Source organism: Penicillium chrysogenum, assembly GCF_028827035.1.
Source record: "Penicillium chrysogenum strain IBT 35668 chromosome Unknown utg000001l_segment0_segment0, whole genome shotgun sequence".
Classification (NCBI taxonomy): Eukaryota; Fungi; Ascomycota; class Eurotiomycetes; order Eurotiales; family Aspergillaceae; genus Penicillium; species Penicillium chrysogenum.
The window spans coordinates 7,900,489-7,925,237 of record NW_026622749.1 but is presented as its reverse complement, the minus strand read 5'-3'; the positions used below and the strand labels follow the sequence as shown (position 1 = coordinate 7,925,237).

Sequence of the window (24,749 nt, the reverse complement as noted above, 5' to 3'; positions counted from 1 at the left end):
CCAAAGCACAGTGCGTATTGAAGTAGAATAACGAGTTGTATTGCAGTTCTATAGACCAGGACTTGCTTGGTTTCACCATAAAGGCTACTCATCCTGAACACCACGTAAAGGTGCAAGTCTTGTTCAGGTGTTGCACACAGGACCCGTGCAACTGGGTAGGATCAGGGGAGGGGGAAGGGAAAGGGGAAGGGGGAGGTACCTAGGTAAGTAACAAACACACAAATAGACAATAAAGAGAGAAGAGACGTACCTAAGTGGCACTTCAGATCGAGCTCCTGATATTGGTCAATGGAGACCCTAGAAAAGGACGGTCTGTTTCCGCAGAGGTGGAAGCCCTGATGCCCGATTGGTATTCAAGGGATTCCTAAGGGTTTCCCAAGAGCTCCGTTAGGTTCTTAGAGAATCTTAGGTTTCCCTGAATGCTCCTTTCAGGCACCCGCTCCACGATACTTCGTGCCACAGCCTTAACTAGGCCGCAGCAAAGATCCATCAGTGCCCTCAGTACCCTTCACTGGACAACAGAGGCCATATGTCGGAGATATGACTCTGGAGCTGAAGTGGACCGTCACCTGCCGAGGGACGGGGGGGCGCCTAGGTGAGGAGGGGGAGGGAGGGGGGTGGAAGAGAAAAAAAGAAGGATGGATGGAAGAGAAAAAAGGAAGGATGGATGGAAGAGAGAAAGAAGAAGAAAGAAATCTGGGGGAGGGGGATATTTATAGTTTTCCAGTGGCTTAAGGACAGGAAGGAACTGGGGTGGGGGACGATCTCAGTTCTGCCGAAAAGGGAAGGAAGTTGGATGTCTGAGGGTTCACGTGGATCGCACCTGCCTTTTAGCTATGGGGACCCATAGAGGGCCTCTCTTTCTCTCTCTCTCTCTCTCTCTCTCTCTCCCTCTCTCTCTCTCTCTATAATGACTCCAAGAGACGTGACAACATTGGCCTTACGCTCCCATCATGAAGTAAGAGACACCTATATACGTTGAGTCCCGAATTCTCGGATACTAATATGTCGCTTCAAGCAATTGCACCAGATTTACCTGGAGATTTTCCATGTATGACCATTTCAGATACAACAATTAGACAACAAATCTAACAGCTTTCTCGCGAGAACCTACTTCCCCCAAACCGAAACTTTTACAACAAGTGAACCCTCGGGAAACCCAAACCTGCCTTCTACTGCTCCAGACCCCTTGCAGTGAGTTAAGGAATTGTGCCAGCCAGATGAAGACGAATCTCTTGAGACCCAGGCAAAGGGTGGGTGAAGAATACACCCTGGGGTCTCTCGACGCTGTTGTTCGAGTTCTCTCGGCAACGGTTTCGCGGAACACCGCCTCTTCCTCTTCTCATAAGGTCTGGGTATATCTTCAGCTATTCTCCTTTGACCAAGTGTGTTGCTATGATGTTATTAATAACAGCAAATAGCGAGATGTCCCATTGATTCCAACGTGCAATCGATCTTCGACGGAAGACCAAGATATCAGGTGGAGGACGACTTGACATGGTTTGAAGATAATGCGCCTATTCCGTCTGAACGACCCAACTCTATTCTACCTTGCCGAGGAATGAACGATATCGGAATTCCAAACAGCCAGATTCGGACATCCTGAAGCTTGAAATTACTGGCAGAGTGTATAAGTACTCTTGAAGCGAGTCGAAGCCAGTTGAAGACTTGCAGGCCAGATACAAGCGGATCTTTTGAGATCCAGACTTTCAGGACCAGGTAAGAATTTCGAACAGTGAAACTCCGGTCTGCCTGCTGATGCGGGATCGGTTTGAAATGAGCTAGGTTTTCTCGAAGCAAAGACTAAAGCCATTTCCGCTTGCCACTTGTGCATATTAGGTTTCGTCCTGGGATTATGGCGGCGCAGCTCCTACCTGGCAAGTCACAAACCCACCTGCAATTCATTCAATTCAGACAATCAGTAAAAGTTCGTTCAGGGAATCCGTTGCCGATCTCGCACAAGTACTTTTGAAGAACCCCAAGATCATTTCGTGAAGTTCCCATCTAATGTCTATCGGTCTGGGCTGATGACTGGTCACCTGCAATTCTTCTTATACAACACTCCGATGCTTAGAAAAGTGAAGAGTGCCCGAAAGCATAATAGCAAAGAGTTGAGGAAGCAGAAGAGAAGAAAGTGGATGTTTGTTTTGCGGCCTCCCCGCTAAGGTGTATGTACCTCCTCTGCTAAAGAGCAAGGAGACACCTAGCCTTCCCTAGCTTCCTGAAGTCATGTGTTAGAGGCCATTCGGACCAGTTGCATGTCCTTTCCAAGTGGCATTCTGACAAAAGACCAAGTCGAAGTCCCCGAAGTCTCGGCAATACTTCAAATTTCCTCACAACTTTGATCTCTCTTCTATCCGAAGCCGAGCTGCTTTGATCATGTACGCCCTTGAGCAGCGAGTGCAGCTATCACATCTTGTTTCCCAATCTTCTTTGCAATATCTTGGACAGTTTCGCCGTTGCAATCCCGAAGGGAAAGGTCCACTTTCCGGGTTCCAGTAAGCAATTGTATGATATGCAAGTATCCCCTTAGTGCAGCGTGGAAAACAGCGGTTCTGCCATCGTTGTCCTGCAAATCAATATCAATATCTTCAATTTCCAACAGTTTCTCCACAATTTGCACATTATTGACGGCAACGGCGTACATGAGGGGAGTTTTCTTATAGATGTCCTGCGAATTGACATTGACGCGCGAGCTGCGCAGAAGAGCTCCCACAAGTTGAACGTTGCGATTTGCCGCAGCCCAAGCTAGAGGGGTTTTTCCCTCTGTCCAAGCCAGAAGGTCATTTCCCGCTGACGTTATCGTCTGCTCCTGTCGTGCCAACATCAATCGTCTCTTGTTTTGTTGTTCCAGTAACATGAGTTGTAATTGATAGTCTTGAAGGGGGATCTGCGGCGTACCGGGCTCGGGAAGCGGTCTTAGGGAGTGTCCCACGGGCAGTGTGAAAGGGAGTTTTCGTTTTTCGCCAGTTGAATTACCGGGGAATATGGGTGAGAATCTATTGGCAGCTCCTGTGCCTAATCCCTTTTCGCGCGGAAATGGCTCGTCCAGGTCTATATCGGTGCATGAAAGGAGGCTTGCGAATGCTGGGCTCTTCCATATCCCGGATCGAATGGCGCTCCACAGCGCTGCGTTGGCGAACCCCTTCTCGGCCCAATTCCTCACGAGAGATTTATCTGCAGATGCCTGAAAGTGTCCGGCCAATGTTTCTTCCGTGACTTCCCTCGGTGGGACCTCATTCAGTGGGTAGAAGAATTGCTTGACAAAACAGAAGTTGCGAGAATTGAGGCATGCCAGTATCATCGGGTCCCAGATCCCCTTTTGCACTAGAAATTCTGCCACTCGAATAAAAGGCTTCAGAGCCTCCGAGTTCGGATTACGTTGGAAAAAGTTGCAAAGCAACACCCAAAGTATTGGCGAGGGCATGGAGGCGTTCGCTATGTCATTATTCAAGATCCATTTTAGACCACTAGTCTCATTCGCTCGGATCAGTAGCGGCAGAATAAAAGTCCCCGCAGCACCTTGAACAAGGTCGATCACTCGTTTCACGAGAACATCGTCACCGAGCCGAAGGACGTTTTGGAATACAGTCTCCAGATAAGCTCCCTTGCCATCAATCAGGAACGAATCGACAAGAGTCTCCTTGGACAACATCCGTACTATTACCTGGCCCTTTTCAGAGGCGAGGGACTCGGGATTCGCCAGCAGATGGAGAAAAGCAGGCCAGTTATGTTTGCCACAAATCGTCAACCTTATATCAGGGCGCTCAATCAAAATAGCCAATACTTCCAAGTTGCACTTTGCAGCCGCATTTATCAAGGGTATCTCAATTTCCTCGTCGATCTTGATCATGCAATTTGCGTCGGCCAATGGTTGGTTAACTTCAAGCAGTAAATTCACTAGCCGAAGCCCGGCGTTGCGATCGGCCTTCGTTGCAAGAAGAAGGGCGTAGTCAAAAAAGATATGATGCAAATAGAGCTTCTCCGAGCGCCTAGCAAAGATGAATCTTTCCCATTGCTGAAAAGCTGCAAGTTCTCGTCTGGAGAATCCGTCGGTTTTGAGAATTTCAAGATCACTGGCTTGCAGGTGCTGATACTCGAATGCTTGGGTTCCGATCAAGAAGTCTGCGATTTCATGAAAGCCCAGTGAGATAGCAGTTTCTAAACAGCGATGTTGTGTTCCCACTTTGCTGTGCGGCCACAGTACTTTGACAATTTCGATATGCCCTTCTTGAACTGCGAGTTCGAGAATGCTTGGTTCTTGCTTGTTCGTGCGAGCTCCATGAGCAATCAAAAGTCTGCATGCATCTAAATGGCCTCTCTGTACGGCGAACCAGAGAGCGGGTTTCTCGTTTTCGTCAGGGGCATTGATATCGCACCCTTCCTCAACCGCAGATTTTATGTCATCGACGCTGCCTTGCCTCGCAGCTTCATAGAGATCCATCGTTCAAGGTTTGCTTTGATTTTATTTTTGTGGTATGAGGACTGAGCAGGAGATTCGCGGGTTGTGTCTGTTTTATAAAGCGAATAAACGAAGCCGCTTGGACAATGTAACAGGTATCGGGACTAAAGTACCAACCCTGGGCGCGTAGAGCGATGATATGTTTGGGCCAACGAAGAGGGGGCCAGGGGCTGCGCCATTAGGCAACCCCGCTAACCATGCGGGAGGTTTTCCTCCTTGTTGTATAGATAGTTAGACAAGCATAAGCACAAGATAAAAACAAAAACAAAAAGCAAAAACATACAACAGTGAGGATTCGCTGGTGGTCACCCACCCAACTACTAACTCACCGGCGTGTGGCTTAAGTACGGCTGAGCGGACGGGAAGCCCTGTTTTCCACACCCTATGGTCGTATGTATCATGTTTTTTATCATGTTTTTTATCATGTTTTTCATGAAAGAGAATTATAGAATTAAATCACCGGAATCGGATCAATGCTTCTTTTTCCAATTGAATTGGCTAAACAAAAACTACAGCTGCGCGTGACTTGTCGCATCCCCCACTGGAAAATTAGTATTTAAACGACGGTTTCGCTCTGTGTGAGAACTTTTCTTTTCGCCCTATTGACAACCCAGACGCAATAATACCTATGGATATTCGGCTTCTTCCAAAAGAGGAACTCACCAGCTATGATGGACCCCCGATTCCTCGTCAAACTGCTGCAGCCACATATGAAAATTTGCGTTCTCTATGCGTGGAGGGGAATTTGAAAGATTTCCACGACGCAATGGACTCACTATTTTCGAATTCTCAAACTGAAATTTTCGACATAGTGGACCTTCACGATGTGATGATAGAAGCAATTCAACGTGACAGGGTCGCATTGGTTTCAATACTTCTCTTCTATGGCTTGACGATAACACCTTCTTATACTCAAATGGCAACAGCGTACAAGGCGAAGGGGGTCCTTGAATGTTTCCTTGAAGCAGGATGGGATATAAATGAGCCGGTTGATGCTCTGAAGCCTCCTGTCCTTTCGTATGTCGGATCCGCTCCAGAGAAAGACATTTCAATAACAGAAGATCTATTATTATAGCTATGCAGTGACGGATATCGAGATGACCAGTTGGTTGCTGGAACATGGTGCGAACCCGAATGCGCAATGCGAGGTAGACTGTACCCCATTGTCCTATGCTGTTCGGAATGCAAGTCTTAGTGTGATCAAACTACTGCTGAATCATGGAGGAGATGCGCAGAAAGGACAGCTCCTTCAGTATGCCGTTTGTCGGGACGAAGAGCTTGAGGATGTCGTATCGCTGCTTGTCGATAGAGGTGCCCCTTTGAACGCCACAATGTATCAGGATGGCCCGACCTTCATGCGATTTTTCCCTTTGAGCTTAGGGACTGCGTTGCACGTAGCAACAGAGCAGGGAAAGGCGAATGCGATCCGTCTTCTGATCCGTCTTGAAGCAGACACTAGCGTGAAGGACGCGAATGGCGACACCGCTTTAGAGTGGGCACAGAAATGGAATGAAACGGAAATGGTGAAGCTGTTAGGAGACTTGGAAGACCGTTCGTAAATAATCTTTTTTCTTTTTTCTAAATTGAAGAGAAGAATTAGTTGAGACCAGTCGCGACGCTCTAGTCTTTTCCAAAGTACGTGCTCGAATTCTACGGATATTTCACAACTTGTTCTTGGCCTACATTGCCAAGGAGCATAACACACCCCCGGGGGCCTGATACAGCATGCCGACCTATCCTGCACCAAATGTGAATGGTTCAAAATACAAAATACTAGTACAGCAAATAGATTTAAGGCTAGTATAATTCATTTCCCATGGGATTGATACCAATGCTGAAGCTACGACTGCCTAGACAATACCTCAGTATAACCCGATACCTCCTTAGGTAGATTGTAAGGACAGGACCCTTCTCACGCCGAAAGGTCAAACAAATGAGCCTGGTTACCGTGCCCCGCAGAAGTCAGCCCTGGTGTGCATATAGACGACGCCGTCATCCTGCACGGGCTTAGGCGGGAAATCACGAGGCGACGACCTGCCATGTCGATCTCAACGCCCGATCATGTTGCCGCCCTCCGATGGACTAAATTTGCGGGGTGTCGGCAGTCCCCTAGCTTCTGGCTAATGACGAAAACTTGAGATACGGTATCGGGTTCCACTTGGGTAGACAGAATCTACGTAACATGTCAGAGTTGCTGACTCGAATCTAAGCACTTAACTCTTTGTAGAAAAAGTTGTGTAGGCTGGCCGAAGATCATCGCTCATGCCGAGATCCTAGGGTGGTGATCGACAAATATACAAGGCCGAATCCTTGCACAGAGAACTTGGGCCAGGTTACAATGCATGATTTCCTTTTCCTGTTTGGGAAGAGGTTGTAGGGACGTAATGGTATAAAGAAGAGGCTATATCCCCTTCACTTCATTCTCATCATCGCAAGCATCAACCAATCCAATAAAACCTATTTCAATCCTCAAACTTGACTATTGTTCAATATGCGCGTTATTGCTATCTTCGCTGCCCTCCTGGCCGTCGCTTTCGCTTCCCCCAATCTAGAAGCCAGACAGCAGGGTGAAGCCTGCAAGGTATATATCATAGTTGACAGTCAGTCAAGTGCAGAAGACATCTGACATACTAATAGGTCGTCCACGGAGCCTCCTGCGAGTCCCAGTAAGTACTTTCGAGCGGTAGGCGCAATTGACTCAATAGGTCCTAACGTCCATAGGGGCTTGGTCCAGTGTGGTTCTTCTTCCGGCAATGTCCGCGTCTGCTGTGTATGTTCTATTCTCCCAGAATTGCGAGCGGACATTTCTAACTTCCCACAGAAACGCTGCTACTGAACGTCTTTCGTGGTGTGGGAGGAGCCTAGGAGCGCCGCCTGATGAACGGTTCCAGCAAGTCAACACTGGTTTACATGGCAATGAATATCTCTAGATAGGTTTACCTAGGTTCAATATCAACACACACACATAAAGCGGACTAAAAGCGGACGGAAAGTAGTTTTACTATACTCCTCTGGATACTGCGTATGCCCTCTATTGTCGGACATCTTGGTTTTCTCTGTATTGGGTTTTCAGAAGCGCACTGGGCCCGTCTATTTAATTCTAATTACGAACACAGCTGTGGCTTCAGGGACGAGGACCCCAGTTGACAAACTAGAAACCAAGTTAGATTTAGAGCTGTGAATGTCCGTCCGTCCGCCTGGAGGCTCGAGTCTGCGGCCCGGAGCTCGAATTTATATATTTTATTAGGACGGGCTAAATGGGTTGGCCCCTATCACCTCTAGCTGGGAAATATTACCCCGTTCTCAACCCTCTTACCCTATCTCTAGACATCTTACCCATATCACTCGCGCTCTCCCCAGAGTGCCGCTGAGAGACGCAAAAAACGAAAAACGAAACAAAAACATACAACAGTGAGGATTCGCTGGTGGTCACCCACCCAACTACTAACTCACCGGCGTGTGGCTTAAGTACGGCTGAGCGGACGGGAAGCCCTGTTTTCCACACCCTATGGTCGTATGTATCAGGTTTTGTGTTGGAGAGAATGATATAACGAGACAAGAAGAAGCGGGTAGTTGCGGTCTGTCATAAAAAGTGCGTAGAGGAAAACGCTGACAGCCTTGATCATACGTGAGAATGTGAAGATGTTGTCAATGTCAAGGCTCAATCATAAAGAGACAATATTCAAGGCAACATATTCAATTGCTCTGAGCTAGACTTGCTGGGATGAATCCAAGCCGTCATTCCAATTTTCATCTAACCCATGGACGGCAACGATACTGCTCAATTAGCGAGGTCTATTCGCTATCCTTAATCGGCGTTTGAAAGCCTACTCGACACATAGATCGGGGAAAATTGTCTCTACGGTCGTTGAGACCCCCGTGTTTGGAAATTACTGAGGGCCAAACTAAGCCAAGGATGGCTAGCCTTGAGCTCGGCCGGACTTGCCAATCTGTATCCTGATACGCGGATGTGCTCGCATGTCGGTTAATGCGGGCCACATCACATGGCGCCAATGCACCACGCTGAAAGCGTAGAATACCCTTGTCTAGCCCCGGAGGGCCCTAAACAGGCTCTAAACCCCGTGCACTTGATTCAACCCCTTAATTCCTTAATTCAGCCATTTAGAATAGTTGCATATTTTATTACACGATAGCTCTCTTAGTATTTCGTTTTATAAAAGTTACCTTCAACATTTCCGACGGGGCGCATTGGAGATGTCACCACTTATTCTGTCAACACTCTTCGGGGGTATCATATCGTGGCTTATATATCAAAGAATTCAAGCTAAAGCCTTATACAAAGTTTGTTAGACTTTGCTTATGAAATTAAATCGTGATAATACTGATGACACTGACATTTCTTTCCTCATAGTCGGATCAGAATTTCGGTGCCCAGCATGGTTGTGGTCGGGCTCCGAGACTTCGAAATTGGTGGCCGCTGGGGATCGATCGTCTGATCCAAATTTGGACAGCCGATTATGAACAAAGGCTGATGGATTTGTTTGATTTCCATTTTACGGATGTTGGGACGACGTTAGAACAAAAGTTCTTAGGTACAATCGCGTATGGAACGACCGAGCCAAAGAATTTAGAGGCCATGATGAGTTCTAAACTTGATGGTAGGGAGCCACCACCTTCTTAAGCTCTCGATCCAATGTGCAAATACCAAAGAACTGATTATTCAAAAAGATTTCAACTTTGGACTTCGTCGTCAAATTCTTTTCCCTCTGCTTGGAGACGGCATTTTCACTCAGGAAGGAGCTTCCTGGAAGCATTCTCGAGATCTTCTTCGTCCACAGTTCGCAAGGCAGCAATACCGAGATATGGACATTTTCCGACCCCACGTCGACAACCTGCTCGATCACATACGCGCTAATGAGGGCGAAATTGATCTTCAACCATTGTTCTTTAATCTCACCCTGGACACGACCACGGAGCTTCTTTTTGGGAAGTCCGTTGATAGCCTTAAAGAGGCTGATAACTCACGAGGGGCGAAATTCGCGAAAGAATTTGACGTTGCTCAAAACTATGTTATTCAGCGGTTTCGTCTGTTGGACCTGTACTGGTTGATCGGTGGTCGGAAATTCCAACGCACGTGTGCTGCTGTCCATGAGTTTGTGGATGGAATTATCGAGGAGCGAAGTCAAAAGCCGGAGGAAGACACAGCAAAGAATGACCGTTACTTGTTTTTCGATGCTATCGCAAAGGAACCGAAGCATTCAAGCGACAGGAAAGCTCTGAGAGCCCAACTGGTCAATATGTTGCTCGCTGGCAGAGACACAACCGCGTGCCTTCTAAGTTGGACATTGTGAGTGAAGACGCTCTTTTCTATGGGCCATGTCAAAATACTCTCTAACTGCCTTCATTCTATAGCTTTCTTCTAGCCCAGCGTCCCGATGTTCTAGCTAAGCTGAGAGCAGAAATTACCTCAGTGGTGGGATCTAGGACAGAGATCGATCGACAAGACATCAACAAGATGACTTACCTTGCAAAGGTTTTGAAAGAAAGTAAGCCCCACCTTCCGGCTTGAAGTTTTGATTGTATCGTGGCTGATGATTACGTTGCTAATAGCCCTTCGACTTTATCCCTCCGTGCCCGTCAACACGCGGACTGCTCGAAGAACAACTTTCCTCCCCACGGGTGGTGGTCCCGACGGGACCTCACCCGTACTCATACGTAAAGGCGAGAATGTAGCATTCTGTGTGTACTCGATGCATCGCCGAAAGGACTTATATGGAGATGATGCGGAAGAGTTTCGCCCAGAACGCTGGGACGAAGATTTGCCCGAGTATACCAAAACATGGGGCTATTTACCCTTCAGTGGGGGTCCTCGAATCTGCCTAGGGCGTAAGTGAACTGCTTTTTTTTTTATCTGTCGGTAAACTGCTAATTTTCCTGGCCCCGTAGAGGAATTCGCTCTTATTGAAGCATCTTACACTACAGCTCGAATTCTGCAAGAGTATTCCGGTATTCACCCAATATCCACAGAGGTCCAACAACGTACGTGGACTGGTTGGTCTACCCATCAGACGGAAGGAATTGAAAAGATCTCCCAGCACAGGCAGAAGGCGACATTAGTGCTATCATTAGGTGAGGGTTGCAAGGTGTCATTGACACGCTAAATTCCAGAGTTTCATCATACTATCAATAGATCGGCTGAGAATGAAAAGAGACGCCAAGGAGTCATTAGCCTCTCTATGTACATGGTTTTAATTTAGCTACACTTTGAAGGTTCTCAATTGAATAAGCTTTGTAACGATAGACCCCAATGTCACTTTCTGAATTGATAAATTGAGTCCTACCGTTGGCGAATGGGTCAATGAATAACCCATAACTAGTGGGTTTTTGGCGCAGTCTAGTCAACCCAAGGGTAAGAATTGTCACCCCGTTCTCACCTCTCTTACCCCATCTAGGCATCTTACCCATATCGCTCGCGCTCACCCCAGAGTGCCGCTGGGAGACGCAAAAAAACGAAAGAAAAAACCAAAAACATACAACAGTGAGGATTCGCTGGTGGTCACCCACCCAACTACTAACTCACCGGCGTGTGGCTTAAGTACGGCTGAGCGGACGGGAAGCCCTGTTTTCCACACCCTATGGTCGTATGTGCTAGAATATGTGTGGAAGGGTATTATAGAATGCAGGATTTAGAGCGATAGGAAGGATGAGTGCGCTATAGTTAGACAGAGTGAGAATTAGGGTGAGAGACCCCAAGTCGCGACACCAATGAGCCAGCCCTCTAGCTAAGGGGCGGTGGATAGTCATTCAGATTTCTCTTCTCCAGTAAATACCTACCGCATTGTATATGCATCGTCTGTCACCTTTTTACCTACCAAAAAGTCTACGTCTTCCCGAACTCAATTCACCCAACTCATTACATAGCCATCTCCATTGATCGTATTATGATATTTTTTTCCAAACATGTACGGGCCTGGCAAACCCCTCTTCATCCCTCTCAACTTTCAGTATCCTCTCAAATCCCTGCGCTTTCAACTCATCCTCAAACGGCGGCCTGATCTGTATCATTTTATACATCTCTCTCAATTCTTTATTCTTCTTCGAAGCTCTCGCATAATTGCTCATAGGCTGCGGCTCCACAACGAGATAACCCCCATCATTCAGTATTCCGTGTATGTGCGCAAATAGCGTCAACATCCCGGAGTCTCCGTTGTTGAGATGTATCCACTTGGTCACAGAGAGCAGCAGGACAACGTCGAACTTGCCCAGCGCGGTGCCCGTGTACGCGGACGCATCCACGAAGTCGAAGTGCTCAAATGTGCACGGCCCGTTCGGGTACGTCGCCTTCGCCTGCTCGACCAGCCATGGGTCAATGTCGACGCCGACTGAGGCGGCCGCGCCGCAGTGCGCTATCGCCTCATGGGTCAGTTTGCCCGCGTTGCAGCCTAGGTCTATGACTCGCGCGTTGCGGAGGATATCTGATGGGAGAATGGAAAGGCGCTCGTCCGGAACAGTGGGCGCCCGGAACTTAGCGTAATATTGGTGGTAGTTGCCATGGCGTGCCGCGAGGTGTGTAGCTTTGAAGCGCTCTGCTTTGGTGAGCTCTGTTGCTGGGGGGTTGTGATGGCATGCTTCTGCCATACTTGGAGATAATGCGAGCAGAGGGGCACGTGTTGGTAATGGTATTGATTATGTTGAAAAAAAAAGAAAAGAAAAGAAAAGAAATGTGTAAGAATGTGACTAACGTTAAGTTTTAACACACTAGACAGGCCATATATTAGGAGTTAAAGGTCTTGAAATTTTGCGATGCCAGAGGTTGGCGTTCCCGAGAGGTTTGTAGAGTTTGCATACTCTCGGCGCCCGAGGCACTACCTACTTAGCATAGCAAGTAGTGTGATAGATACAAGTGGGCCTATAATTTGTAGGATCTGAATAAGACATAATGTGTCCACTTATTATATCTGTTCAGTCTCAGGAAGGGAGCAATACTTCCCGAAGTATGGCGAAAGGAAAGGGGATTGTACGGAGTAAGGGGTTTAAGAATTCCAGAGGTCGATCCTTTCGAGATATCCACAATATGACGTCAGCCTTGCTTACTGTTTTTTCCCGCCTGTTCGCTACTTGTGCGTAACATCCATAGGTCGTACTCAAAATGCCATTCAGACAGGCGCTTCAGGGCATTATCGACAAGGCAGACAAGGCTTGGGATGAAATAAGCCAACGCGCCCCTCAGACATCGTCGTACAACAGGCCTCCACCGCCTATTCCAACCTCTAGCAAACCACCAGCTTATCAGGAACAACACTTGCAACCTCAGATCTACTGGCAGCCCAATCTACACCCCCAAGCACCGGTGTCCTCCAATTTTTACCACGAACAGGGTCAACATGGATGGGGCAACAATGAGGCGCAGAATTATATCGACAGCCCGCAAAACTCATTCCATTCACCCCAGGGCGATGCGGTGATCGTGCGCGCTCTGATCAACCACGGACATCCCGACCCTACGCAGAAGTTTACCAGCGCCAGACTGTCGAGTCACCAGACTCTCAGCCGACCACGGGGCTGTCTATCGGCCAGAATTACGGCGCCGGTGGCCCGAGGTATCTGGCCTGCCTTTTGGCTGCTGCCTAAAGACCCCTTCAAGTGGCCCGAGGATGGCGAAATCGACATAATGGAAGCGTGGAACGGCGATGCTGTCAACCACACTTGTCTGCATTGGGGCCACTTCAACGGCGAGGACTGGAACAAGCATCGCGTTCTCGAAACCCCCATCCCTAACATTAGCTCGCCGGCGGGGGTGAGGTACGATTTTATCTGGGACGAGGACGAAACAACGGGCACGGGGCGCTTGGTCTGGTTGATTGATGGCAGGCCCATCATGAGGGCCGAGAAGCCACCTGGCACGAGGAAGATGAGTGAGTTCAGAATCCTCATCAACATCGCTGTCGGAGGAAATGTCTGTCAGGGAAATATGCCCAGCGATGGATGCTATGACACAGTGGTTCGTGAGTTGGCCATGTGGGACGCGCCGCCTGGGGGTTGGGAAGAGTTTGACAGGGCCTGGGGGCATTCCAAAGATGGCAATACCATGTAACCAAAAGAAGTGCCACAACCCATGCATAGAGAGGATGGTTTGCATTGCTTGCATATGTCCTTGGTATGTTAGCTCTCTCAGAGCTGATCCAGACGTTGCTCCTCTTCTTTCCCCGTCTTCTATATCTTGAATTGACTACTTTTCCATTGTGAAAGACCTTGCAAGCTCACAGTACTCGAAAATGGGAAAAGTAAAGAGTGGGAGAAAGAGGCATCTATGGCTCTCCATGGCGATAAAAGTATGGTGCTACAGAAACTGCTATACTATAAGCGTGCGTTTCAGCTTCCGCAATGACAAGAACATGTGGAAAAAAAGAATAATACAGCCCCGGGCGCGGATCGAACGCGCTACCTCGCGATGACTGCCTATTGCAATCGCACGCTCTACCAAATGAGCTACCGGTGCTCTCATTGGTTGGATTTTCCTAATTGACCTATTTGTATCATCTAACACACCCTGCACAACTCCTCCATTAGAGGCCCTTCCTCTCATGAGCTTCGCCATCAGCTTGATATTTCAGAAATTCGTTGAAACACCGCCGATTGGTTCAGGAAGGTCTCTGCCCGATAGCACTTCACACGCCCGGCATCATCCTCCCGGACAAAGAACAGCAAATCCGGGAATGGTGATTTCGTCCGTGTCTAGGCTGGCACCTTTGACGAAATATCGGATAGTCGCTGCTTGATAGATACGAGGGGTGACGTAGTCGAAGTAGCAGATCTCGTGGGTCATCATGTCTAGTTGGCCGAGGACAGTTTTAAACATTTTGGTGTAAATGTTCGCTTGTATATATGCGCTGCATCTCTAAATGATAGGCTGCTGTCTCTCGCAGAACTACTAGTAGTGTCGCAGAATACAAAATGATACGACCTTTCCATGCCCTCTACATGATTATATATCTTGTTAGAGGCAGCATCGACTATATAATGTACAACTGCCAATAGGCCAGAAGGATGTTTGATATCGAAGTTTATGAGGAATTGCACTCTAAAAGAATAAATACATATGGACTTCCAGATCCAATACTTAAAGGGTGACTGACGGTGGACTATACTATAATCTCTCTTGGGGTAAAAATCGTCTTGAAGTTATGTTGGCGTACAAACCACGCATTCCACAATTTCCATTCTTGGTCCGGATGTGCTAGTTGCACCTGTTGAAAAGAGTCAGCATCACCAGTATTGCCTCATCAGATAAGGAGTACATACCTCAAACCTCCGCAAAAAGCTAGGTATAATCTTATAAATCTCCATTAGAGAGATATTCTTCCCAATGCAGGTCCTCGAACCAGCACCAAACTGGAGCATCATTCCATCCATAGCCTTCAATTGATCCGGTGGAGCAGTAAGCCATCTATCAGGGTTGTATACATCGGCATCTGGACCGAAGATATCTGTACGACGGTGAATAACCCAGGGGCTACAACCAACGATTGTTCCACCGCGAATGAAATGTCCAGAGATCTCCACCCCCGATGCAGGAACAACACGTTCCAGAGGAAGTCCCGCAGCGGGATGCATGCGGAAAGCTTCCTTTATGCAGGCATCGAGATAGGGGAGCTGCCGCGACTCTGTCCATGAGACAAGTCCCGTTGGGCGGTTCGCAATCGTACCGTTGTCAACAGCGTGGTCCAGTTCTTGCTTAACCCGTCTCATGCACTCAGGGCTCTTAAGTATATAGTAGAACACGGCTGCAATGCTGATGGCGGTGGTTTCAGACCCAGCAAAGGCCATAGAGGTGGCCATGGTAAGGATTCGTTTGTTGGTCATGAAGTCTGGACGGGTTTCACCCGCCTTGATGAACCTGGTGAGAAGATCATCCTTTGCCCCCGGGCCTGTTACACCACCTTTTGCTGACATACGTTCTTGCATGCGTTGCTTCGCGAAGACGGCCACAGGGTGCGAATTGTCTGATAAGCCCAATTTCTGAAGGATATCAAATATCGGGTTCTTCCAAAACAGCTTATCCAGCCATGGCATCTGACCAACAGGAGCAGAGTAATCGAAGATGTTTGCCAGGGATTTGACAATGCCGTCGATGTCTTCGTTTTTCTCGATGAACCCGTGGCGTTTGCTATAGGTGATGCTTCCAATAACATCAAAGGCGAAGAATTGTAGCCATCGTGCGAAATCGCACACTGTGGCTCCATCAGCGAAGAAGCGGTCCGTTTGATTGAGGAAGATCTCCGTCGTCTCATCGACCATTGGTTCATACTGTACTAATGAACTCATCGAGAAGGCATTGTTGACAGAACGGCGGAGATTCGCATGGAAACTTTCATCAAGAGTAGAGAACAGCGATGGCAATGGCTCGCCCTTAGAAACGGTCATTTGGACTGGGTAAAACTCGGACTGTCCCCTCAGTTAGAAGCTGTAGACGTTTCTGGGCTGGGTGTATCCCTACCTTGGTGAAGCCCTTGTTTAGACCGTAGATCACCTTCGTTGCCTTTGGGTCGGCGAAGGACAAAGTTCGTGGTCCAAGGCGCACAATATCGCCATACTTGCGATGCAGAGCTATATGCGTGACCTCCGGGCGTCGACCTCTCACATCGATGTACCGCCATATATCGGTAAAGTGTGCCCAGAAAGGACCTGGAAAGATGTGTAATGAATTGTAGAAATAATTGCCGGCAAGGTAAAGTAAGAACAGAAGAGGAACTGCATATACAACATAGTGAAGTGCATCACTAGGCAAAGCCGCTGTAATGATAGCCATAATTGTATCCGATCACTTAGATCTACTTCAACCAGGAGCCATGAGGAGGACACGGTATATATAGAGCCACCTCACACAGTACACGTAATATTCCCTGCTAGAGGGTGGTCATTATCCGAGGGTGATTTGGCGCTCACAAAGACACTGCGGTCGGCAGTTGTGCATGTCGGGATATCCGAAGAACGATGGTGGTTGGTAGGGATGAGAGGTATCTGGGCCAGGAAGCATCTCTGCAAATCATCCATTCGCTAAACCCCACAATGATGGGTCCATTGGAACATAATAAGTCCATTCCCCAGGTTAGCGCATGCGGAGTATATCCCCCTTCTTTGATTGTAGCCCGTGCGTCGGCATCTGGGAGGACGTTCAACAACCGAGGACACCCTTCTCAGCGCTACAGAGTGACTTGTATTCCAATGCCTCAAATTTAGGACAGTACTCCATATTACTCCATATTTTGAACTCTTATAAATGAGTTACAAGACATACGTCGCCTTGAGACCACCCAAAAGATAACCGAATGCACACATGGCGTCATTTGCCACACATGCTCCAAAGTTCTTATCCGTAGGCTCTATACAACAAATTCAAATGCGGAACTCAACAATTTAACAGCTAGCACAAGTCTCCTAAAAATGGGAAGAAAGCTAGTAAGGAGCCTCAGACGCAGACGCAATCGATCAAGGTACTATGTTCGTCCGACCTGTTCATAAAGACAAAAGAGATATTTGGACCTGTAACTATTTATATATAATGCCAACACCTTCCTGGATGAAAATGAGTGGTTGCAAGGCATAATGAACCAGCCTATACAGGAGACCTCAATCGTGTCATGAGTAATATATATTTGACACCACGTCCACGTGTAGTTTCAAGTTTACTTAATCAAGGAACTACCTGAAGAATCTATGTATAGCGATAAAACGAGGGGAAAACCTAAAGTACATTAACCAAGACCTCTTTTTAAGCTTAAAATCGGGATATGTCTCTTATAATGTCGAAGCTAGGTGATCAGGGTAGATAGTGACAGACGATGCAAAATATAATGGAGTGTATAGTATATGGTAGCTATACGGTCGTACTGTTATAGGAACCTAGACAGATTGTAGGCATGTACATGTAGGCTGTCTCTACTGTAACTCTTAACTTCGGATCGAGACATCTCTCGTCAAAACACCATGTCCCTTTCACATGCGGAGTAGATCTAACGAGCAAGGGTTCGGATAAATCAGCTAAAGATTCCAGAAATATGCATGTTTAATTGGATTCTGCCTATGAGTCACTGATCTTCGTATAGCTAACCAATTGGCATCAACTAGGGAAAAAGCCAAGCCTAATAGTAAAAGCGAGAATGAGCATGAGATCGGAGTTAAGTGAATCGATTAGAGTAGCCTCCACTATAGGGAAGAGAGTATCAGTATCGGACAGAGGGCAATATACTATTCCATCATAAGATATATACTCTCTATGTAGTTATATGTATGTATTGGCCTTAAAGATGCGTTGGCCAGGTGAGATCATCTGGCGATAAGCCAAAACCCTCGGAGATAACGGATTAATCATCATTTCGTCGGGACCTCCAGGTGTTCCAGCTTCAATTTCTCATCATCTCTTTGTTATCATTAACTCGAAAAGGGACTCTGATCGCGACGCTTGAATCGAAAATATCAACAGGACCTCCGAGTCTGATTTTGGCCCCTGACCACGCTTACCTACCCGCGCGCCATCTCACCCCTCCTTCAGCCCTCGCACATCGCAAGCTTCGACACCGCACACCCCTTCATCGCATTGCCCCACAATTCATCTAGTGATACTGTACCGCCTAGATCACATCCCCGACAGCTCAAAAATATTCGCGAACAACATCAACTACATCTCAGGTTATAGGCCTGGCGCGGTTGCCTAACGTCACGAGCCAAATCCACTGGCATTGACGTTGCGCCCAATTAGGCATACGTTGCTACGACCGTGAAAGGGAACAAAATTTGTGCGCAAATATTCGGGAGTGGGCTTGCAATCAGTCAGAAAAGATAGTTCGGATGAGCTCGCAGAACAACCAAGTGGCACATTTGATTCGGTCTTAGGGCTGTGCGGACTGCGACAGCGTGTTCAAGAGCCCCGCCCGGCTGGAACGTCGACTTGACTCGCACTGCATCGTCTGTGCCTGCAGGTTTATCGACGACACCGCAACAAATCGATTACCCTTCCATGATCATGCCATACCCCACCAAAATGACCCCGACACCTCCTTCTACAAACTCCTCGAGTGCTGGCCACTCTCCAGATTACAGAGTCGTCCGGAAACGAAACCGGGTACCTTTGTCATGTGGGCCTTGTCGGCACAGAAAGTAAGCATTCAAGACATGGATGAAATCTTTTTGTTTTTTCCCCCTTCTAACGGTCCCAGGCTGAAATGCAATCGTACACATCCTTGCGAAAATTGTGTCAAACGAGGGGATGCTGCGTCATGTAACTATGCGCAACCCAACTCGCGCAAGAAGAACCCCCAGCAATCATCTACTACACCGGATGATATGCAAAACCGCATCGATCGGTTAGAAGGCTTGGTCCTTTCATTGATGACAAACGGCTCCCAGTCTGCGGGCCCAAATGCTGCCATGGCCGCGATTTCAGGTGAAAGTAGTGCGGGCTCCACCCGGTTCTCCCATGACCTCGACGCCGAAGAGGAGGGTATGGAGGGCGCCGAAGAGAGCGACACGGACCAGGTGACGAAGTCATTTGGCATCATGAAGATGGACAATAACAAGTCCTATTACATCAGTGACGCTCATTGGGCGTCTGTATTGAGTGATGTAAGTTTGGGTAGTTTGACCAAACCTGAGTCTTTCTAACCTACGAAATAGATCGCCGAGGTGAAAAGTTTTTTCTCAACGCACAAGAAGCAAATGGATGCGCAAATTGAGAAAGTCAAAGCGTCCCAACCAGCTAGTGAGGCATCAGGCTCGACTTTGTTGTTTGGTATCAATAAACCAATGAGTCGTGGGGAGATCATGTCCGGTTTGCCTTCGAAGTATACAACTGACATTCTTATTGCTCGCTATTTCAACTGCTACGACCCTGCAACCCGTCAGTATTTGCCGTTTCCATAGCCCGTGATTTTGTTACTGACTTCGTCTAGATGTTCTTCATGGGCCGACATTCCAAGCTCAGGTAAGCTCTTCGAGAAGTTCGTTGTGAGTCCAGGCACTGACTCTGCTAGTATAATAAACATTGGGATGATCCTAGCGCGACCGAACTCGTCTGGATCGCCATGCTCTTTGGAATGATGAGATTAGCGATGCTGTCTTACCACCGCGAAGGCGACGAGCCACCCGAATTTCGGGGCAAGTCCTTGGACATGGCCGGCGGATTCCGAAATTCTGTAGCACAGTGCCTGACATTGGCTGACTACACGAAACCCCACCCCTTCTTGATTCAGGCGCTTGTATTTCACTTGCATGGCGATTTCTCTCTGACCCGAGAGGCGGACATCTCCATCTGGGTCATGACTGGCGTTGTTACTCGCCTAGCAATGCGATCAGGGTATCACCGTGACTCCAAAATGTACCCAAATATCACACCTTTCCAGGGTGAGATGCGACGTCGGGTGTGGACTTTTGTGCGCCAAGCCGACATTCTATTCTCATACCAGGTCGGCTTGCCGGGCATGATCCGAGGTGCAGATAGCGATACTGAACTGCCACGGAATTTGTACGATGATGATTTCGATGAAGATTGCAAGGAGCTCCCGCCGCCACGTCAACTGAACGAGCCCACACCCATCTCGTATTTGATTGCCAAGGCGCGCTTGTCGTATGTATTCGGTCGCGTGGTTGAACAAAGCTCTTCTGTCTCGTCCGTCCCATACGAAAAAGTAATGGAACTCGACGCAGAGCTCCGACAGGCAAGGGACTTGATCCCAGAGCACTTACATATTCGGCCTATGGAGGAGTGCCAGTTGGATCCTATCAATATTATCATGTCGCGGTTTTCCGTAAGTCACCCGAAAGCGGCCGGCACTCGCATAGATACTAACCATTTGTGCAGGTAATGGCTGTATACGACAAAGCTCAGTGTGTGCTTCATCGCCCGTATCTGGTTCGCGCTCGAGAAAACCCTCGTTTCACCTATTCTCGGAGGACATGTATCGACTCAGCAATGGAGTTATTGCGGGTCCAGGCGCTTCTGCACGCGGAGACACGCAACGGACGCCTCCGCAGTCGCCAGAGCCGAGTAACTTCCCTCACTTCAGCGGACTTTTTACTAGCAGGCACCATTGTTACTCTCGACCTATACCACGGCCTGTCATTGCAGGTCAGCGGCCGGCCATCAGGAGACACGTATACATGGGGCCGAGAGCGGCGCGATGAAATGACCGCCGCGATCCAACACTCGAAAGAAATTTGGGACGAGTCGCGTGATGAGAGCATGGAAGCATGGAAAGCATCCACTGTTCTCGGTGTGATGCTCAGCAAGCTACACATGACGGTCCCAGGCCTTGAGAATAGCGCCGGAGCTGCTTCATTTGAGCCACAAGACGAGAAGCAGAACGCGGCCATGACCCTCGGCCTGCTGAGCAGCGGAATGAGCCCGATGAACCCGGGCCAGCCGCCGTTTGCTGATCCCATGTTCAAGATGGGAGATTCGCCGATGGGAACAGGAACAGGTGCTGTGGGCGCCTCGGCCGAAATGCCGGGTGCTCTTTCGCCCTTTAGCAGCATGTTCGGGCAGATGCCGGACATGCAGGTTAACCTTGATTGGGTAAGGATTTTCTTTTTTCGGGATCCTGATCTGAATGCTAACATGTTGACATTAGGATGCCTGGGACACATACATCCAGAACCCAACCCTCGACACAACAAATCAGTTCTGGCCTATGATGGATGCACAGCGCCAGGCAACCCCACAGTCTGGAGGCATGTCACAGCCTTCAGTGTCTAGTCCTCTGGCCTCAGGGCGGGTGCCGTCAATTAGTGGTGTTCCACGGATACCGACAATGTACTCAGCATCCTCCAACAGTCCCGAAAGTGGAGGCGTGCCAGTGACAGGATACGGCATGACGCCAATGCCTCAACAAAACGATGGTCGGGGCCAAGGCTCCCAATGAACGAGCTATATTGGTATTTATTCTACACGATTTATTCTCTCCTACTTTTGCCGGAAAATGCTTTGCGCTGGCCGTTTTGATACCTGGAAATGTCTTGTTGGTTTCTTGATCGGATGACTTGAAGTGACGAAGCGAGTTCTACTTCTTTACCGGATGGATAGGTATGCGCGCTAGCGACTATGATCGCCATTTTTGGTGGATGAATTCAGGCGATATGGGAAAGATGTTGTCTTTTTGATGGATTCTGTTGGTGTTGGGGTTGTTTAATGTATCATACCATGAGGCTATCGTCATATATTTCCACTCTGAGTTATAATATCTCACATTTAGTTTGAGATTTATCTTCATCTAACCCTAAATATGCTAATATTCTCTATATAAATCATCTAGTCCAGTTCTCAATGCTTTGGTCTACTTCGCTATCATTGGCGTATCAGTCACGTGTCGGGACTTATCGGGGAAAAAGTTATCTGGCTTCGCGATTCTTCTACAGTCAGTATTGATTCTTAATTCAAGATCAAAGCATCTCGTGCTGTTTGATTCTCAAGATGTGAGTTATACCAAGTGCATGGTCCGAGTCCGGGTCCGAGTCCGACCCCGAGCCCGAGACCCTACGCCTCATGTTCTTATGTTCTCTGCACTTGCTGGCGCATGCAACATGTGAAGATAATTGCTAAACGACTCATTTCCAGGCATTGCTTCCGCCAGGCCGTTTCTCGGCTTCAATTACCCCCCCGCTGCTTTGCGCTCATCGGTCACCCCCTCTGGCGCAGTGCTGCGTTCGACATGTCCCACTCCTATGCGGTTCGCCTACCCAACCATCGCTCAGACACGGTTAAACTCGACGAATGGGGACGGTCAACGAACTCCGATTAGATATATTGAGTCTGTTCAGCCACCCAGGCCAGACCAAGCCCGCCTGCAGAAACTAGAACGCCCACGTCCGCTTTTGAACGAAGGCCCTGTACCGAAGTCCACCCTGTACGTCGGCAACCTGTTCTTCGACGTGACCGCGGAGGACCTGCGCAAACACTTTGAGAAATACGGAGCGGTGGAGAACGCACTGATTGTGCACGATGCCCGCGGGCTGAGCAAAGGGTGAGTCCCAAGCACCGACGATTGACAGCGCAGCCGAAAGCCCGCCAGACACTGACCCAGTCTCCTTACAGTTTCGGCTATGTCACATTCAGCACAGTCGAGGAAGCCACACAAGCAATCACACAACAACACGGAGGCATCTTGGAAGGTCGCGAGGTGGTGGTGCAGTTTTCCAACACGACATACAGAGCCATGGCCGAAAACAAGCCCAGCAAAACCCTTTACATCGGAAACCTCCCCTACGAATTGACGGACCAGGATTTGCAGGATTTAATAGCTGATCTTCACGGTGTCACGGATGTCCGCATCCCCGTCGACCGTCGCACGGGCTTGCCGCGTGGATTTGCACACATCGACTTTCTCGAGCAGAGCAACGCTACCCATGGCAAGGAGCTTCTCTCCCGTAAGGAGCCTTACGGCCGTAAGCTGTTTGTCAACTTTGCTAGGCGCAAGGTCTTATCGCCTGAGGACTTCCAGCGTTACCAGCAGAAGAAGCTGGAGAAGAAGAAATCCTCCGGCCAAACCTTGGATGTGAGGAAGGGGTCCGAAATGCGCGAGGTGCGCGAGGTGCGCGAGGTGAATGAGATTGGGGAGGGTAGTGAGGCGAAGAAGGCTGAGCAGGTGGTTGAGCAGACTGAGACTGAGAAGAAGCAGTAGAGGGGGTCGTGTATGAATAATGATGTGTATAATAATGCCTTAGATGGCAAGCTGGAGCCTTTTTTGAATCGCGATGTATATTAAATAGAAATGATCATATCTATACATGGGAACGTACTATTGTCTGTCATAAAAGTGCATCAAATACCCCTCGTTGCAGGTTTCATGCTCTTCCCGTAGGTCAAGAGCTGCTAGGCAATATTTGACGGAAGGCGGCTGTATTGTACCTTGCGTGCAGATCATGGAGGTTGACAAAGATGCGATCTGTAGGAGACTAGATAACAACTCATGACAGTCAGAAGAATTCCGAGAACGAGGTTTTAATGAAACTTCTGTGTCTCATGTTTGACCTCTGGAAAGGTGAGACGGAGAAAGAGAAGGAAGGGATTTAATATTCAGGAGACAACTCGATATAATCGACATAGAACAGTACAACCACGTACTACACCGTACACGTCTACAACATATTTAGGATATGAAAGAGCCAAATTTGCCATTGGGCGTTCCCTTCTTCAGTGAGATCACTGACCGGGACAGACTGCCTAGAACAACCATTCTTCCTATTTCTTATGCATTCAAGCAATATGCTGCCACAGCTAGCGCTCTAATTGCTGATCGAGCGCTATTCCCCCTCTAACGCTCGAGTGGAACGTCGGAACTTGGGTAATAGCCGCTGCCACCTCAAGTTCGGTAATATTGTGAGTCTGTCGCATCTATGCGACATCTTATTCGGGAGTATCACGGCCAATTTGAGATTCTAACGCCCAAGTCGATGTTAGAAGGGCCGTATCAGGTATCGGAGAAGCTGTTTCAATTCTTCAACGTCTTGTTGACGCGGAAATCCCCTTGGTTGAACTCGGGTTGTCGACTTCCGAGCCTGATTGAATGGCAAATGGATTTTCACTCGGATCGTCCTTCCTGGACCGATCCTCCATGGACGAGCTGGACCGCCTTCCGCACCAAGAAGCTCACCTCACTACCTATCTCCCCCACTCTTCTACCCCGTCCTCAACGGGAAGAGTAGGATAGGCGAGGTGGCCAACAGCTTCACTCCGGGCAACTGCTGGCGGCAGGGCTCCCTGCGTCGGCCACCACTTGCAGCCGCGCGACGTTGCAATCTGTTGAAAGCTAGTGTGATGTCGGGCCTTGATTTGTCTGCAAGCCATGAAGACATCCAGAGAACCTCCACGATCTTTCCCTTGGGACCAAATTTCACGACCTCAATATTGCCTGGAGCTTCTTCAGACAGTAGTTGTTCTTGAGTAACCAAACGAGGTTCATGGGCGCAAGCGTGCATTCCGACGGATATCTAGGGTCCAGTGCGTGGTCAATAAGAGAAGGGTGCTTGTTGGAGACACGAGACATACCTTTTTCATACCCGGGAGCTTTTGTCCCTTGGCCTAAATCGCAAATCCCATCTGCACGGTAATGTAGACCGACACGAAGCGAATGATGCTGGAAAGGGAAGAAGAATATTTAATATTGAGCTGATATTGGCCGGTTGGTGGGGTGTTGACGAGGGAAGGATCGAGATTGACGGAGATGGCTTTAAATAGTCGATCAAAACGCGGTGGATGACAATGCTTGCTATGGTCAAGATGGAAGTCATATTGCATGTCCAACGTGCACCGTCCCCTTATTATGTATCCCCTCCC

The 24,749-nt window shown here is 48.5% G+C and overlaps 9 protein-coding genes across 9 annotated transcripts, besides 3 other annotated features; 5 read left to right on the top strand and 4 right to left on the bottom strand.

The window, feature by feature from the left end:
- Positions 1–2,377: 2,377 nt before the first annotated feature.
- Positions 2,378–4,444, bottom strand: N7489_003115 (ankyrin repeat domain-containing protein; the record flags this gene model as incomplete). The annotated part of the gene is made up of 1 exon (XM_056708870.1): positions 2,378–4,444. The coding sequence occupies one exon, from the start codon at positions 4,442–4,444 to the stop codon at positions 2,378–2,380; it is 2,067 nt and encodes a 688-aa protein (XP_056573172.1).
- Positions 4,445–5,090: 646 nt separating this feature from the next.
- N7489_003114 (ankyrin repeat domain-containing protein) lies at positions 5,091–6,021 on the top strand (the record flags this gene model as incomplete). The annotated part of the gene is made up of 2 exons (XM_056708869.1): positions 5,091–5,479; positions 5,538–6,021. The coding sequence occupies 2 exons, from the start codon at positions 5,091–5,093 to the stop codon at positions 6,019–6,021; spliced, it is 873 nt and encodes a 290-aa protein (XP_056573171.1).
- Positions 6,022–6,953: 932 nt separating this feature from the next.
- On the top strand, positions 6,954–7,392 carry N7489_003113 (uncharacterized protein; the record flags this gene model as incomplete). Its single annotated transcript, XM_056708868.1, has 4 exons — positions 6,954–7,043; positions 7,113–7,128; positions 7,184–7,232; positions 7,284–7,392. 4 exons carry the CDS (start codon positions 6,954–6,956, stop codon positions 7,390–7,392), a joined length of 264 nt encoding a protein of 87 aa, XP_056573170.1.
- Positions 7,393–7,586: 194 nt separating this feature from the next.
- Positions 7,587–7,613: a sequence feature (Protein overlapping with rRNA (N7489_003112, KAJ5252702.1) was converted to a misc_feature.).
- A 165-nt stretch (positions 7,614–7,778) lies between these two features.
- Positions 7,779–8,042: a sequence feature (Protein overlapping with rRNA (N7489_003112, KAJ5252702.1) was converted to a misc_feature.).
- A 28-nt stretch (positions 8,043–8,070) lies between these two features.
- Positions 8,071–8,088: a sequence feature (Protein overlapping with rRNA (N7489_003112, KAJ5252702.1) was converted to a misc_feature.).
- A 744-nt stretch (positions 8,089–8,832) lies between these two features.
- N7489_003111 (cytochrome P450) lies at positions 8,833–10,605 on the top strand. The gene is made up of 5 exons (XM_056708866.1): positions 8,833–9,081; positions 9,152–9,770; positions 9,836–9,969; positions 10,034–10,309; positions 10,370–10,605. Exons 1-5 carry the CDS (start codon positions 8,955–8,957, stop codon positions 10,582–10,584), a joined length of 1,371 nt encoding a protein of 456 aa, XP_056573168.1. The 5' UTR covers positions 8,833–8,954; the 3' UTR covers positions 10,585–10,605.
- Positions 10,606–11,362: 757 nt separating this feature from the next.
- On the bottom strand, positions 11,363–12,061 carry N7489_003110 (class I SAM-dependent methyltransferase; the record flags this gene model as incomplete). Its single annotated transcript, XM_056708865.1, has 1 exon — positions 11,363–12,061. The coding sequence occupies one exon, from the start codon at positions 12,059–12,061 to the stop codon at positions 11,363–11,365; it is 699 nt and encodes a 232-aa protein (XP_056573167.1).
- Positions 12,062–12,572: 511 nt separating this feature from the next.
- On the top strand, positions 12,573–13,517 carry N7489_003109 (glycoside hydrolase family 16 protein; the record flags this gene model as incomplete). Its single annotated transcript, XM_056708864.1, has 1 exon — positions 12,573–13,517. One exon carries the CDS (start codon positions 12,573–12,575, stop codon positions 13,515–13,517), a length of 945 nt encoding a protein of 314 aa, XP_056573166.1.
- Positions 13,518–14,565: 1,048 nt separating this feature from the next.
- N7489_003108 (cytochrome P450) lies at positions 14,566–16,232 on the bottom strand (the record flags this gene model as incomplete). Its single annotated transcript, XM_056708863.1, has 3 exons — positions 14,566–14,670; positions 14,726–15,868; positions 15,921–16,232. The coding sequence occupies 3 exons, from the start codon at positions 16,230–16,232 to the stop codon at positions 14,566–14,568; spliced, it is 1,560 nt and encodes a 519-aa protein (XP_056573165.1).
- Positions 16,233–18,464: 2,232 nt separating this feature from the next.
- On the top strand, positions 18,465–23,094 carry N7489_003107 (uncharacterized protein; the record flags this gene model as incomplete). The annotated part of the gene is made up of 9 exons (XM_056708862.1): positions 18,465–18,580; positions 18,640–19,045; positions 19,097–19,319; positions 19,372–19,403; positions 19,453–20,226; positions 20,280–20,993; positions 21,049–21,316; positions 22,032–22,437; positions 22,509–23,094. The coding sequence occupies 9 exons, from the start codon at positions 18,465–18,467 to the stop codon at positions 23,092–23,094; spliced, it is 3,525 nt and encodes a 1,174-aa protein (XP_056573164.1).
- A 997-nt stretch (positions 23,095–24,091) lies between these two features.
- N7489_003106 (uncharacterized protein) lies at positions 24,092–24,391 on the bottom strand (the record flags this gene model as incomplete). Its single annotated transcript, XM_056708861.1, has 1 exon — positions 24,092–24,391. The coding sequence occupies one exon, from the start codon at positions 24,389–24,391 to the stop codon at positions 24,092–24,094; it is 300 nt and encodes a 99-aa protein (XP_056573163.1).
- Positions 24,392–24,749: the final 358 nt, after the last annotated feature.